General features: G+C 59.7%; 2 protein-coding genes across 2 annotated transcripts in view; both read left to right on the top strand.

Annotated features, from left to right (window-relative positions):
• Window positions 1-1715, top strand: part of TBC1D10A (TBC1 domain family member 10A) — a 29444-nt gene extending 27729 nt beyond the window's left edge. Inside the window, exons 8-9 of the mRNA XM_060119037.1 lie at window positions 17-171; window positions 899-1715. Coding sequence (XP_059975020.1) covers window positions 17-171; window positions 899-1369 — 626 coding nt within the window. The 3' untranslated portion in view covers window positions 1370-1715. The remainder of the gene's footprint in view (window positions 1-16; window positions 172-898) is intronic.
• A 2364-nt stretch (window positions 1716-4079) lies between these two features.
• On the top strand, window positions 4080-8703 carry CASTOR1 (cytosolic arginine sensor for mTORC1 subunit 1). Its single transcript, XM_060118633.1, has 9 exons — window positions 4080-4350; window positions 4945-5015; window positions 6212-6399; window positions 6485-6617; window positions 6893-7016; window positions 7473-7586; window positions 7754-7836; window positions 7932-8026; window positions 8154-8703. The coding sequence occupies exons 1-9, from the start codon at window positions 4238-4240 to the stop codon at window positions 8220-8222; spliced, it is 990 nt and encodes a 329-aa protein (XP_059974616.1). The 5' UTR covers window positions 4080-4237; the 3' UTR covers window positions 8223-8703.
• Window positions 8704-14902: the final 6199 nt, after the last annotated feature.

Raw genomic sequence — 14902 nt, 5'->3', positions numbered from 1 at the left:
CGCTTCCCCTATGCAGGAGTCAAGATCATCTTCCGGGTGGGGTTGGTGCTGCTGAAGCATGCACTGGGCTCCCCCGAGAAGCTCAAAGCCTGCCAAGGCCAGTACGAGACCATCGAGCGGTTGCGGAGCCTCAGCCCCAAGATCATGCAGGAGGCCTTCCTGGTCCAGGAGGTACAGCCCACACCTTCCCCTCACCACCGGGAGGGAGGGGGAGACTTGAGGGCCCTTTGATGGAGGGCCTGGTAGCCCTCTGCCCCTGAGGTCTTGTGCTCAGCAGCTCAGAACAGTGTGGACAGACCCCATTCTTCTGTCTGAACAAGAAGGGGGAACAGAGAGGCCTAGGTTCGAGGGAATGAAAGTAGGTGCAACCCACCACCCGCCTGCTCCCTGGCCCTACAACCACGGCTTTGGCTTTCTTTTCTTATTTTTGTGGACTGTTTTAAAAGTCTTTATTGAATTTGTTACAATATTGCTTCTGTTTTATGTTTTGGTTTTTTTGGCCCCGAGGCATGTGGGATCTAGCTTCCCGACCAGGGATCGAACCCTCACCCCCTGCACTGGAAGGCAAAGTTTTAACCACTGACCACCACCAAAGTCCCAGCCTTTTTTTCTTTCTTTTGTGGATTTTTGTCTCTCTGGGGCTGTAATGAGGTGACACATATTTAGGCAAGTGGACTCATGAGCTTTCTCCTTTGAGGCAGTGGGTCTCAAGTGCCTGGCTCACCTGGCACTCACTTCTGGGACTTGCGACCACCACAGGGTCCAGACCCGCCACCCTTCCTGTGGTCAGCCTTTAGTGACCAGGGCTGGGGGAGCTGAGGGAGAGCAGGGGCCCAGGCTGGGAGGCAGAAAGGGAAGGTTCTTCCTGGTGCCCACCCGCCTGTCACTGCCCCCACAGGTGGTAGAGTTGCCAGTGACAGAGCGTCAGATAGAGCGTGAGCACCTCATCCAGCTGCGGCGCTGGCAGGAGACCCGGGGTGAGTTACAGTGCCACTCTCCACCCAGGCTGCACGGTGCCAAGGCCATCCTGGAGGCAGAGCCAGGCCCGTGGCCCACCCTGCAACCTTCACCATCCATCCGCCTGCCCCCACATGCCCCCCTCCCTGGTTCCAAAGGCAAGTACAAGCCGCCCAAGCAGGTCCAGAAGGAGCAACAGAAGCAGGCGAAGGCGAGTGGGCAGCGGGACAAGCCCCCGACCCCAAGTCAAGCCAAGGTGGCAGCTGCTGCGGGAGATGCATGCCCCCCACGGGATGTGCCCCCAAAGGACCCGGTCTACCAGGACCCCCAAGACTCAGCTCCCCAGGACTCAGCCTACCACTGCTCCCAGGAGAGCCTGACGTCCCAGGAGAGTGAGGACACCTACTTGTAACCCTGGCAGCTCAGGCCCCTGGGCTGGGGTCTCCACACACCTACACGGTTCACGGACTGACACTCCAGGGCCTGCCCACGCTCTGAGGGCCTGGCTGCCTGGCCCCTGGGCGGCAGAGAGTCTAGCTGGCCCAGCACAGATTCTGCCTGAGCCTCCTTATTTATTTTCTCCAGAGTGGAGCTCAGGCCGGCCCAGCTGGGGCAGGCAGAAGTGAGGGCCGATGGGTGGGGCCTCACTCAGCACCCGCCTCCTGGGGGGATGCTCCCCAGGGCTAGGGCACTGACGTGAGGGGAAAGGGAGGGGAAAAGGGTGGGGTGCTCTTTGTGTAAAATAGAAACATGGTTTTGTACAGAAATAAACACACTTGTATAGAGAGCTGCTGTGCAGCTAGGGACTGGGAAGAGGGTGCCAACCCTGGTGCTCAGCATCTCTTCTGCACACCCTCCAGAGCCCCCCTTCCTGGTCACAGCCCAGCACTAGAACCTCTCTGAGAAGGACCTTTGCCAGAGGAGATGCCAGGTCTAGGGCCAGCCCCTATTCCTGGCCCCTGTATCCCCTTACTCCATCCCCTCTGCCCCATGGCCACCATCTGCCATGGATGAGGGTCACCAGTGCTGGGGCAAAGCAGGGCCTGCCTCCCAGGCTTTGATGCCTACCCATCACAGAAGGGGAGGGGCTCCTTAAGGAGGTCCTTTCAGGGTCTTCCTCCTCCAAGGGCTGGCCTGGATGCCACTTCGGGCCCCAGTAAGGTACTGAGTGCTCATTCTGGGTCGGGTGCTGGTGCCAAGGGTGGGTGATCATGAATGCCCTCACATGCTCAGCCCAGGCCTCCATCAAAGTTAGAGGGGTGTGGGGCGAAGTCTGGATCTGTGATAAAAGGTCGCCTGCCGTTTACTGAGCACGTAGCATATACCCGGCTGCAATGGTTGTGTCGTGTGTTTGATCAGGTAGGCTTTATTATTATCCCCATTTTACAGATGAGGAAACATTTGTACCCAGAGCCCCTCACTACCTCTCCTGACTAGGGTGACCAGACTCTGCCATCGAGGACCCATGCAGGCACTATGGTCACAACTGATGACCAGCAAGGGCGAGGACAGGGTGTCCCTGGGAGAGGCCCCCCCTTCTGCTGAGGAAGCAGCTTTTCCAGTCAAACAATAGTGGCTGTTCCTGGCAGGCCACCAAGGTGGGCCAGGCCATGGGGGAGGGGGGAGAGAGGAGTAGAGCCTCCCTGGGAGCTTTTAGGCATTGCAGGGCCTCGGCCTGGAACATCTTGTTCTGGTACAGCTGGGGATACTGAGGCCTGAGGAGGTCAAGGGTCGCATGAACCTGTCAGAGCAAGCCATCCACCTCCTACCTCCTACCCCTCACCCCTGTGGCTCCCTACCCCATCTGCACCTGCCATCAACGAGATGAGGGGCTCAGCCTTAGAGGACACTCCCCTTCCCCTGGCCCTTCAGGGGACTGGCCAGGATGTGGTGGCTTCAGTGTTCCACTGGGATCCACCATGCCGGAGAGTCCAGTGGGAAAGGTGCTGCCCCACTTCCATCCGCCTACAGTAGAGGCCCCTGAGCAGGCAGGAGGCCTGCTCAGGCCTGCTGGGTCCCAATCAGACCTGAGGCCTGCTTTAACCTGTCTGGTTCAAAGCCTTGCATCTGAGGCCTGCAGACGCTTGGGCCAGACAAGGGCCCCTGGAGCGTGTTCCGTCCTGCTAGGAGCCAGCCTAGGTGTGCTGGTGCCTGCTCATTACTGGAGTCTTCATAGACCTGAGGAGGCCAGCCCTAATGTTGAAATGAGCCCAAGTTGGCACTAACAAGCCTCAGATCTGGGGTGTCTGCCAGTGTTGGGGGGGCCTGCTTGGGCACGAAGCAAGTTTAGATGTGCTCAGGCCATGTAAGTTCTGCTAATGACTGAAGGCTTAAGTCTCTGCTGAGAGCTGAGTACCCAGTGAGCCCCAGATGCATGGCCCTGTTCCCCCAAAGTTTGAGTTTTGGGCAAGTGTTAGGCCTGGCCACCCTCAGCTCCCTACCCCACAGCATGTTGCTCAGAGGTGGCTGGGGCCCTCCCTATTCTGAAAGTTGGGTGAGAGGAACAGATGGGGGGGCCAGCAAGTCCAGGTTAGGTTTCACCTTGTCAGTCCACTGACAGGGCTCACAAAGCAGGGAGGGGTACGTATCAACACCAGTCCTGGACAGCCCTTGCTGGGGGACTTTTGTCTCCGCCACCCCAGCCAGCTCTGGTGGCCCTGCACCATGCTGAGCCATGAGAGGAAGGAGGGGGAAAGACGCCAGGACACTGTTGGCTGAGAACCACAGGGTCGCCTGGGCTGCACAGTGGACCCCACCCCTCCGTGTTCCACGGATTTGGGGGCAGCGTTCTGTCCCAGCCCAGCCCCGGTTCGTCTTGTGGCCCTCCAAGGCTCAGTGAAATTAATCATAAGGCCCAGATGCGGGCCCAAGGACAGAAATGACCCCAAGCATCCGCAGGCTCCGGACCCCAGCGCGGCGGGAGTCCAACGGAAAGGGCGGAGCCCGGAGAGGGGGCGAGGCACGGGCCGGGCCTAGAGGACTCGACGGGGGTGGGGTCAGAGGGTGATTCCCGAACCACTGACGAGGGGGAGGAGGCAGCAGGGGCGGAGTTCGGCGGGCTGGAAGGAGAGGAGTGTGGCTCTGGCGTTAGAAGGAGGCGTGGCCACCCTGGATTGGCCGCCCGCCCCTCACGGCGTGGCCGTCAGGGAGCTGGCGTAGCTGGCGGCGTGGACTCGGCCGCCCCCCGGCTCATTTAAGCCCCCCGGCACCGCCCCCACCGACCCGCCCCCAGCACGGCCTGGGCCAGGTTGGCAGCGGGGTCGGCTCCGCACGGGCAGCGATGGAGCTGCACATCCTAGAGCACCGGGTGCGTGTGCTGAGCCTCGCCCGCCCCGGTCTCTGGCTCTACACCCACCCGCTCATCAAGCTGCTCTTCCTGCCCCGCCGAAGCCGGTGCGCGCCCGGGTTCGGGGCACATATGGGGGTGGGCTCCACTGTCGCTTTGGGACGGGGTCGGGAGATTAGGACCGCCGCGGGGCCAGCGGCAGCAGGCGGGGAGAGCCCTCTCTGCCACCCTCCCTCCCCCCGCCCCCGGCCGCCATCCGGCCTGGGCCTACCCTCCCTGGGACCGCCGCCTATCCGGCCCCGTGAGGCCCCCTCCCAGGGCCGGTTAAGGCGCAAACAGCCTGGGATGGTCAATGCTTAACTCCTAGTGGTGTCAGGTGGGGGCATTCCTTCCTGGCGACCGCGGGGAGCTTTTCCCAGATGCCTCCCATCGGGTCAGAGGGGCTGGTCTTGGGGGCCTAAGGTCCGACGCCCGGGGACTGTCGCCGCGGGTGAGCCTCTCCTCTCTCCCGGAATGGAGGGGCAGGGGGCTCCTGCAGAGGTCGGGGAGGCGGAAAGGAGTCAGCAGTTCCGGAGATGGGGCACACACCCCACTGTCCTGGGGAGAAAACTGAGGCTTGAGGGGGCAGGGAGGCGCCCGGCGGGGGTCTACCCGCCCCCTCCGCCCCACCCAGGCTGAAGATGCCCCCGCCCCCCAACCAGGTGCAAGTTCTTCAGCCTGACGGAGACCCCAGAGGATTACACGCTCATGGTGGACGAGGAGGGCTTCAAAGGTGGGGGCTGGGCTGGGGAGGGGGAGTAGGGGAAGGAGACTGCGCTCTTTGCGAGATTCTCACCGAATGCTAGGATCCAAGGTCTCAAGAGCTGGGGCCTTGAAAGAGGATGGATCTGGGTTCGAATCCATTTCCACTATTCACTGGCTGTGTGCCCTTGAGCAAGTCACTTCCCCTCTCTGAGCTGTTTGTTTCCTCTTATGTAAAGTGGGTATAGTTACGGTTCTGATCTTATAGGGTCCCACGAGGGCTTTATAATGGGGCTGTGTGTGGAGGACACTTAGCAGCCGCAGGCCAGCAGCAGGGCCTCAGTTACAGTTCTGGGGCAAGAATCGGGTTTCTGTGGCTCTTTCACCCCCCCCCCCCCCACACACACACACCCTGCCTTTGGACTGTTTCTCTTTGGACTTCTCTCCCTGGTGTGGGTCACCCCCTCCCGGACTGGTCTGGCGACTCCAGGAGTCCGAGGGTTGGGGAAGGAATGCAGGCAGCCAGCCCAGGGCAGGATCCTGGCCGGCCTCCTAGCTGTGCTTGGGTGATTAGCAGCCCGCCTGGTTGTGGCCCCTGCTCTGGACTGGACGCCAGCCTGGTCCCTCCCTGGTCCCTGGAGCTGACATCTGCCTTCTACTCCTGCCAGCTTGACCCATCCTGACAGGCCTGGAGCCTCAGGCCAGCCAACTGGGGCTTGGTCCATCCCACATAGCGCCACTTCAGGCCTTAGTTTCCCTATTTGTGCAGCAGAAAAGTCTGGGTCTGCTCAGAGGGAAGGGCATCCCCCAGCCAACGTGGTCTGCTGGCTCCCCCTGGTGGTGCCATGTGGTATAAGGCATCTGTGAATCCATAGAATACTGTCATCCCATTCTACAGAGGAGGAAACTAAGGCTCAGAGAAGTTAAATCATTTGCCCCAGGTCAGCAAAAAGTAAATGGTGAGGCTGGGATTAGAACTCAGCTCTGTCTGGATTTGGAGCTCTGATCTTAACTGGGAAGTTTCAATCCCTGACAGGCCAACACCTGAAGCACCTCTCAGTCCTTGCAGGCATGCAGGTCTCAGGAGCAGAACTTGGGGGAGGGAGACAGCTCCAGTCTCCAGACCTGACCTGACCTTGGTAGAGCCCTCCAAGGCTCAGACAGGGAAACTGAGGGCAGGGTCCAGCCCTGTAGGCCCTGACTGGGCATGTGCCCCCTGCCCCACAGAGCTGCCCCCATCTGAGTTCCTGCAAGTGGCCGAGGCCACGTGGCTGGTGCTGAACGTGTCATCTCACAGTGGCGCAGCAGTGCAGGCTGCTGGCGTCACCAAGATCGCCCGCTCAGTAATTGCACCGCTGGCCGAGCACCACGTGTCGGTGCTGATGCTGTCCACCTACCAGACAGACTTCATCCTGGTGAGTTTCCTGCAGGTGCTGGTGCAGGGCAGGGTGAGCATGGGTGCCTGGGGACCCATGTGTTGTGCCATCTCCTGTGGCCCAGGTGCGAGAGCAGGACCTGTCCGTGGTGATCCACACGCTGGCCCAGGAGTTCGACATTTATCGAGAGGTGGGCGGGGAGCCTGTGCCCGTTGCCAGGGATGATTCCAGCAACGGCTTTCCCCGTGCCCAGCATGGTGAGGGCCGCTCTCTGACACCCAGGCCTGGGCAGGGGCTCCTCTTCCCACTGGGCCCCTTCCCTTGTGCAGATGGGTCTGTGGGCTTAGGGAGACCAGCTGACACTGACCCCCCTCATAAGATAGGGAGGTGGGGCCAGGAAAACTCAGGCAGGTACCTGCATGAAGATGGTGACCCAGCACCCAGCCCAGGCCTCCTCTCTGGCTGGCCACCAGGGGGCGACGCAGCCCACAGTCACCCTTTCACCCGCCACGACCTTGTCCCTCCTGAGCAGGGCCCAGCCCCACGGTGCATCCCATCCAGAGCCCAGAGAACCGTTTCTGTGTCCTCACGTTGGACCCTGAGACGCTGCCAGCCATCGCCACCACCCTCATTGATGTCCTCTTCTATTCGCACAGGTGGGCCTTGTTTGCGTTTGTCTCTGTCCTCATACCTTCTTCCCTGTGCTCTTTCCCATCACCTTCCGCCCATCCCTTGGTTCTGCGGGTTCTGTGCCCTGTTCTGTGTCTGGGGTTCCTGTCAGCCTGCGATGCACATGTGTCCTTCACTGAGGTTCAGGCAAGGTCCTGATGCCGCAGCTGGAGCCCTCCCCTCTGGTGTGGGCAGAGCCACCCCTGAGCTGTGCCCTGGCAGGCCCTCCGGCCCTGGGTTCTGTGTCTTTGGCACAAGCAGGGTTCATCATCTTCCCCCATCCCCACCTACACCAGCGGGAGGTCAGGGCGCTTGGAAGGGGAGAAAGTGGCCCAGGGAGAGGAGGGTGTGCCCAGGGCCAGCTGTGCCAGTCCCTTCCCAGGTGTGGAGGCCGACGGGGAGGTGGAGTGGACAGAGCACCTGAGCCTACTCTCCCTCCCCAGCCCCCCTAAGGAGGCAGCCTCCGGTGGCCCTGGATCCAGCTCCATCACCTTCTTTGCTTTCTCCCTCATTGAGGGCTACATCTCCATTGTCATGGATGCTGAAACACAGAAAAAGTATGTGACCCCTGACCCTAGGTGGGCCACAGGCCCTAAGCCAGCCCCAGGGAGGGAGGGGGTAGAGCGTCAGACTCCAAGGTCACCAGGCTGACCTGCCCAGGGAGCTCATAGTGGGGCAAGGAGGGGACAGGGCTGCCCTGCCCACTGCCCACCTGCCTCCCCAGGTTCCCCAGTGACCTGCTGCTGACCAGCTCCTCAGGGGAGCTGTGGAGGATGGTGCGCATCGGCGGACAGCCCCTGGGCTTCGGTGAGGGCTGCACCTCGTGTGTCGGGGGCTTGGGAAGGGCCGGGGGTGGGAGTGGGGATCAGGGCAATCCACATGGACCTCTCCTCAACCCTCAGATGAGTGTGGGATTGTGGCCCAGATCGCAGGTCCCCTGGCTGCGGCCGACATCTCCGCCTACTACATCAGTACCTTCAACTTCGACCATGCCCTGGTGAGCGCTGCTGGCTGGGGCCAGGGCCCCTGGAGGGACGCTGAGGGGGTGGGGTGGCAGGAGGTGGTCCCAGCTGGGCTGGGAAGTTGGGCAGCCCTGACCCCTCCCTCTGTCCACCTGCCCGCAGGTGCCTGAGGATGGCATTGGCAGTGTCATCAAGGTCCTCCAGCATCGGCAGGAGGGTCTGGGCTCCTGAGGCCCTGAGGGGAACAGCAGCCTCCAGGCTCTCCCCTTGTCCGCAAGCTTCCAGAGACTTCTCAAAGCTTTTTCCTCAAGCTCTGGGATGTTCCTGTCGGGGGACTCCTCCTTCCGCTCTGTGTATGTAAGCTGCGTGCAGACACTGGCTCTCATGTGGACACGCGTGTCTGCCCAACGCAGGGGAACACGGTGCTCAGGGCTTCCTCCAGGAAGCCCTCAACCCATCACTCCCTGCAGGGCCTCGGCATTTGCACATTCCCTGCCTGAGGCCCGAGCATTCCCCCTCTCAGCACCCTGGGTGGGCCGGCTGCTCCCCAGAAGGTCTGATCTCCCTTCTGCCTCTGGCTCTGTTGCCTTTCCTGGCCAAGTGAATTCTGACAGTGCCTTCCCTTCCTGGGGCCTCCAAAAAAAGTATTTTTACATCTCTATCTCTCTTCTTTTTTAATCAGCTTGTTAATAAAGAGCCTGTAGTGAGCTGGCCGGGCTGTGGTCCTTGGGGTTGTCCGAGCCTTGGCCATGCCTGCCCCGCAGCTCCCCAGGGCCCCTCTGCCTGAGGTCGTGGACTCTCCCCGTGCAGCTGGCTCCGGGCCTCACCTCCCTCAGTTCTCACCTCAAGAGCGTAGATGAGCTATCGCTGTTCTCCAGACAAAGGACCTATGCGCTGGGAGGTGGAGTGACTTAGCCAGGGTCACGTGATTCCTGTCCAGGGCTGCCTGGCTCTGAGGTCCGGGCTTTCTCTTCATTCCTTGCTGCTTCTGAACAGCCCAGAAGGTTCAGAACAGGGAAGAGACTCCCAGACCCTCCTGCCTGGGGGTCCCCCAGCCTCCCTGCCACCTTGGGTGTGGCTGGCCTGTTGCAGAATCCCCTCAAGGAGGGGAGCCCTAAAGCACCTCTCCTTCAGGCTGCTGCCTGCTTTCTTTTGGACCACGCCTGAGTTCTGGCTGTCCCTCACGGGAGCAGTCAGTTCTTGCAACCAGGGCTCTCCTGGAGTAGTGGTGGGAGGGGGCCGGTCAGAGTGTGCACCTGGGAGTCTGCACACTGGGCTTCCCCTGGCTGGGGGGACAGAACAGGGGCCTGGAGGCCACCTGGAGCCCCCTCTCCCCTCGATGGCTGCACGCTGGGGCCAGAGGCTCCGCACATCTGGGCCGGGGTTTCCTGTCACAGAGGGGCCACCTCCCTGCTCTGTGAGCTGGGATTCCGCTGTGGCCCGATGGGGCCCCACAGATGTGCTGGGGAGGTTATCGGGTGCCCTCAGCCCAGACCCGCCCGCGCTCAGGAAGGGAAGAAGGGTGTGACTTCAGCGTACTCAGAGGTCATGGTGGCTCCCCAGAAAAGCCAGAACGGGGCCAGACCTCTGGCAGTGCGCCCACCCTGCCCCTGGGAACCTGGGGGCTGAAGATCAGAGGAGCAGGGAGCACAGCCCAGCCCGGTGAGTGGCGGTCGGCACCCTGGGCCAGCCCCTTCCCCTTGGCCTCCGTTTCCCCGAGTGCATTGAGACCTAGGAGGCAACTCCCTCAGGATCCTATACCCTTGGGCCCTGGGAAGGGGGCGTTTGTTTGTAGTTTGTCTTTGGGTTGGGGAGGGTCCTGCTTCTCTCCCTGGAGGGGCCACCCTGGGCCTTGGCTCGAGGGATGTCCTGGGCTGAGATGGGGGTTTTAGAACCAGAATTCATGGGGCTGCCTGACCTGTAGCTAGAGAGCTCCTGGCCGTACGTCCAGCTCTGGGGGTCTGTCCATCTGTCTGTCAGTTTGTGAGTCACTGCCTGATTTGGGTGTTTCTGTTATCCCAGTTTTCCAAGTGTGTCAGGTCTCACCTGGTCCCCCAGACTGGGTCCTAACCTGGCAATGGTTAGATCTTGCGGCTGCCCGTGGGATTGGGCTGGGTGGGAGGCCACAGGCCCGCCCCGGTGGGCTGGTACAACTCAGGCCCAGGCCTAGAGGCCAGCATGTCCACCTGCGTCTACGCCACATGCGTGCAATTGTGTGTGGAGTTGTTAGCTCCCAGGGCATTAGGGTCCTTGGGGGTCACTGGGCCAGCTCTCGGCCTTCTTGGCAGGTTACAGATGGGGAGACCTGCTCAGGGAGTGCAGGAGACCGAAACCTCCCTGGGGTTGGGGCACAGGGCTTGGGAAGTGCCTGGAGAACACAGCTTATCTGGGAAGGGGATATGACCCTGGTCTTCTCGCACAGCTGATGCGCTGGGTGCTGTCTGACAGGTAGGTCTTGAGCTGTCCTGGGCCGGGGGAGGGGGGACTCGCAGAACCACTTCCTTGTCCACCCAGGCTCCAGAGAGTTCTAGGGAAAAGGAAGTCGGTCTGGTCAGCCCAGGCCTCCGGTTGGGTCATTCATAACTGAGGTTGGGGGCGCTTGCTGGCTCACCTGGAGCCCCAGTCCACCTGTCTGCCTTAGCGCGGCCACTCCTGAGCGTGAGGCCAAGGACTGCTGAGCCTGAGTGCTTGTTCTCAGAAGGATGCAGCCCATGCCCGGGGAGGGCCCTGCCCGCAGTCCCTCAGCCCCTCAGCCCCACGTCCGGCATCTGCTGGGAGGATATGAACCAGGGTGGGGGGCTGTTGGGTGGGTGGGAACGGGAGATGAGCAAACCTCAGGCGTGAAGAGTCCCAGGCTCATTTCTACCCTTTCTGATCTCCGTGTTCATACAGAGGAAGTGACCTCTTCAGCCCTCCTCGAAGGCATTTGAGCAGAAATTCAGGGTTTAAGGTTTTCACCCCCCCCCCCAGCTGCGTAGGGCCGTGAGGTCCCACGCTCACCAAGTTGCTCCAAAGTGGGGTTATTTTCCTACGTAGAGGGGAGAATAAGGTCACACCCTCTCCATGTTCTACCTGGTCCCACGGGGTGGGACTGGTCCAAGCAGGAGGAAGGAGGGGCAGCCGTCTGCAGCTGGCTGACTGTGAGCCCAGGGAAGCTTCCCCATCTGTACGCGGGAGAGGGGAGCAGTGTGTTCCATTAATTCATGTATTCAACACACGCTCTCATTATCCCCCATTTACACAGGGGAAACGAAGCACTTCACAGAGGGGTGAAGTGACTTAACCAAGGTCACACAGCTGGGCATGGCAGAACCATTATTCAAAAAGAAGGTCAATAGTGCCCCTAGGGGCCTGGGGAGGTTCCCTGGGGGAAGGGATATTTTAGCTGAACCCTGAGGGACCGGGAGGATTTTGCAAGATCCCTCTCAATCCCAGCTGTCTGCGTTGGTGACTGGGTGTCTGCCGCTGGTGGCAATGAGTGCGTGGCAATGGGCGCGTGGGCGGGCACGTGAGGCGCGGCCCTGCCTCCTCCCTGACCCCGGGCTGGGCTGAGTGAGCCCGTTGGGCAACAGGCGGGGTTTGTGTTTCACTTTCCCAGGCGAGCCGTGGTGCTGGGGTTCCTGAGCCAGGGGTATCTCAAATGGGGGTGCCCAGAGCTCCCTTCCCAGGGGGTTGGTCACGGTGCCACGTGGATGGGTGTGCTGCACCGGTGTGTGCATTCACAGTGTGCAGGCCTTCATGGGCATCTACAGGCAAGTCTGTTTTGACCAGAAAGTGTATGTGTGTCTACATGTGTGTCTCAGTGTCCGTGTGTCCTTGTACTTATGGCTCCATGTTGGAGGTCTGGATGTCTGGATGTCTATGGCTGTGCATGCATCCAATTTCTTATAAACACCAGCTGTGTGCCTGGCTCCATGTCTGCATGTGTCCCATGTATGTGTGGCTGGTGTGTGCATCTATGCGTGTGTGTGAGCGTTTGTGGCATGTATTTCTGTGTGTCTGTTTTTGTGGCTGGGGCAGTTTTTCTATGTCCACGTGTGCGTGCACACGTCTGCATCTTTTGTTTTCACATTCACACCTGTGCCCATGTACACCCTCTTGTCCACTTTCCTTCTGTGGACCCACATTCCCTCAGGGCCCCCTGCTCTCCTTCTCCCTGATACCAGAAGGCCCAGCTCCTGCCTTCCCCTGGGGAGTGGTGGGCTGTGCTGCCCAGCCCCCCAAGCCCTACCTCTTCACCTCTGCCCCCCGCCCCGGGCCGCCTCTGCCCCAGCCTCTCCCGTCTCCCTCTTCCCTCTCTGCCCACTTCTCTGTCCCTCTTCTTCTGTCTACAGCCCGAAGGGAGCCTAGCCCTGCTTTCTGTCCCCCTGTGCATACGCCCCTCAGCCTGAGCTCTCTGCAGTGACCCAGCCCCAGTGCCCTCTGCAGTCCAGCAACCCCACTTCCCAGGGCCCTGAGTCAGCCCACGGTTGTCCTTGCCTATGTGGCCACCCCAGACCTCCCGCTGGTCTCCCTGCCTGGGTCTCCCTCTCCTCTGGCTGCAGAAGCATATTTTCCCCAGCACTAATGTGCTCCCTCCCTCCCCTGCCTCCAGCCTTCCGCAGCCCCCCTGCTCTATCTTTGAGACCAGCCCCCCCACCCCCACCCCACCCCTGGCCCCCTCCCCCTCCAGTGTCTCACCTATACTTGCTCTCTCCTCAAACCAGGAGCCTCCACTCCAGGCAGCTTCCAGGCCCTGTCCTGAGCTGGCATACCCTGGCCTTTTAAATTTAGGTGTGCCTTTTCTAAGTTGACAAGAGCCCATGCACAGGGACTTCCCTGGTGGCGCAGTGGTAAAGAATCTGCCTGCCAGTGCAGGGGACACGCGTTCGAGCCCTGGTCCGGGAAGATCCCACATGCCGTGAAGCAACTAAGCCTGTGCGCCACAACTACTGCGCCTGTGCTCTAGAGCCCGCGAGCTATAACTACTGAGCCCACGTGCCACAACTAGTGAAGCCTGTGTGCCTAGAACCCGTGCTCTGCAACAAGAGAAGCCACTGCAATGAGAAGCCCGCACACCGCAACGAAGAGTAGCCCCCACTTGCTGCAACTAGAGAAAGCCCGCGCGCAGCAATGATAGACCCAACGCAGCCAAAAATAAATAAATAAATAAATACATTTATTTAAAAAAAAAAAAAGCCCATGCACAGGTGCTCACTGGGCAATAACACAGGAGGGGCTGTGGGAGACCCTCTGACTTTCTCCAGCCCCTTTGGAGTCGACTTCCTGCTTCCCAGCCTCTTGGTTTTCCTGGAGTTGTGTTCTTAACTCTGCCTTAAATTTTTATTTAATTGAAGTGAAATTCACATAATATAAAGTTGACCATTTAAAAGTGAATAGTGGGACTTCCCTGGCGGTCCAGTGGTTAAGATTCTGCGCTCCCACTGCAGGGAGCACAGGGTTCAATCCCTGGTGGGGGCATGATTGTGCAGCACGGCCACAAAAAAAAAAAGTGAATAGCTACCTCAGTGGCACTTAGTACATTCACAGTGTTGTGCAACCATCACCTCTTTCTAGTTCCCAACACATTTTCATCACCCCAAGAGGAAACCTTATACCCCTTAGCTGTCACTTCCCACTCCCCTCCCCCAATCCCTGGCAGTCACCAATCTGTCTTTATGGATTTCAGTATTCTGGACATTTCCTGTAAATGGAATCATCTAATGTGTGACTTTTGGTGTCTAGCCTTTTCACTCAACATGATGTTTTTGAGGTGCATCCAGGTGGGAGCGTGTGTCAGTACTTCATTCTTTTTATGGCCGAATAATATCCCATTGTATGGACATAACCACTTTTTTTATCCATTATCCATTGATGGACATTTGGGTTGTTCCCACCTTTTGCCTGTTAAACTCTGCCTTCTTGACTGTGGGGATGCCCAGCAGTTGTGTTTAATGCCACACTGTCCCCCTTCTCTTCCTTACACACTTGTCTGTGGACAGGGTGACCTGGTGCCAGCTGGTCACACCCCATCACCCATTGAATGACCACCAACTGGCCCTTGGACAGAGCAAGCTTTGATGGCCTTTTCTCCCCTTGGAGCTGCAGGAGGTTTGTTTTTTCATAACAAGATAAATGCTCAGAGTTTCCTTAGCGTGTTCCCAAGAACAAGAGGAGGAAGAAAGCAAGTCTTCCCAGCACCTGTCCCAGGTCATTTCCTCCAGACCAGTAATCGGCATCCCTGCGAGTGAGTCCTGCCTCCGTGTCCCAATTTGTAGACAGCTCCATGGGGACCCTGGCTTGTTCCCCCATCTTCTTCCAGCTGCATTCTCTGTTGAGCAAAGCTTCTGAGCTTTGGCTGCAGCTGGCACCCAGAGCAGGCTCAGCCCATCCTACTTCCTCCCTCCGTGCCCTCCACCCCTCCTGCCCCCATCCTCATGCTTGTGAGGACTAAGGACTCCCCATGGCAAGTGCCGGGAAACCAGCTCAACTAGCAGAAACAGGACTCTCATCACGTCCTGTGTAGTTGGGACCTGCCATGTGGTTGGCCCTGGCTTCGTGCAGGGACCAGGGACTCGGGGAAATCCCTTGGCCTTCCTGGCTGCACCAGCCACCCTCTTGCCCACTTGGCAGGACCCCAACCCCGCTTCGTGACGTCCCAGCGCAGAAACCCTAGCCACGCGAGGGAGGCATGTCTCCTGGGTCTGCCATTATTCCTGGGAAGGATTCTGATTGGACCTGCTCAGGATGCAGGTGCATTGCTAAACCCTGGGGTACCACGAAGACCAGGCTGGGTCGGACCCCTTCTGGGGCAAGAAAGGAGCAGCCCGGCAAATGGGTCTTCCAAGCCCCTCCATGTGCTGGATATTGGCCTGTGTGTTTATTCATCCTTCACGGTAACTTCACCCTCCTGTAGGTTAGCCTTGTCTTTC

Source organism: Mesoplodon densirostris, chromosome 15 (assembly GCF_025265405.1).
Source record: "Mesoplodon densirostris isolate mMesDen1 chromosome 15, mMesDen1 primary haplotype, whole genome shotgun sequence".
NCBI classification, from domain to species: domain Eukaryota; kingdom Metazoa; phylum Chordata; class Mammalia; order Artiodactyla; family Ziphiidae; genus Mesoplodon; species Mesoplodon densirostris.
Note: the sequence above shows the minus strand (reverse complement) of the source record. Positions and strands in the feature narration are given on the sequence as shown.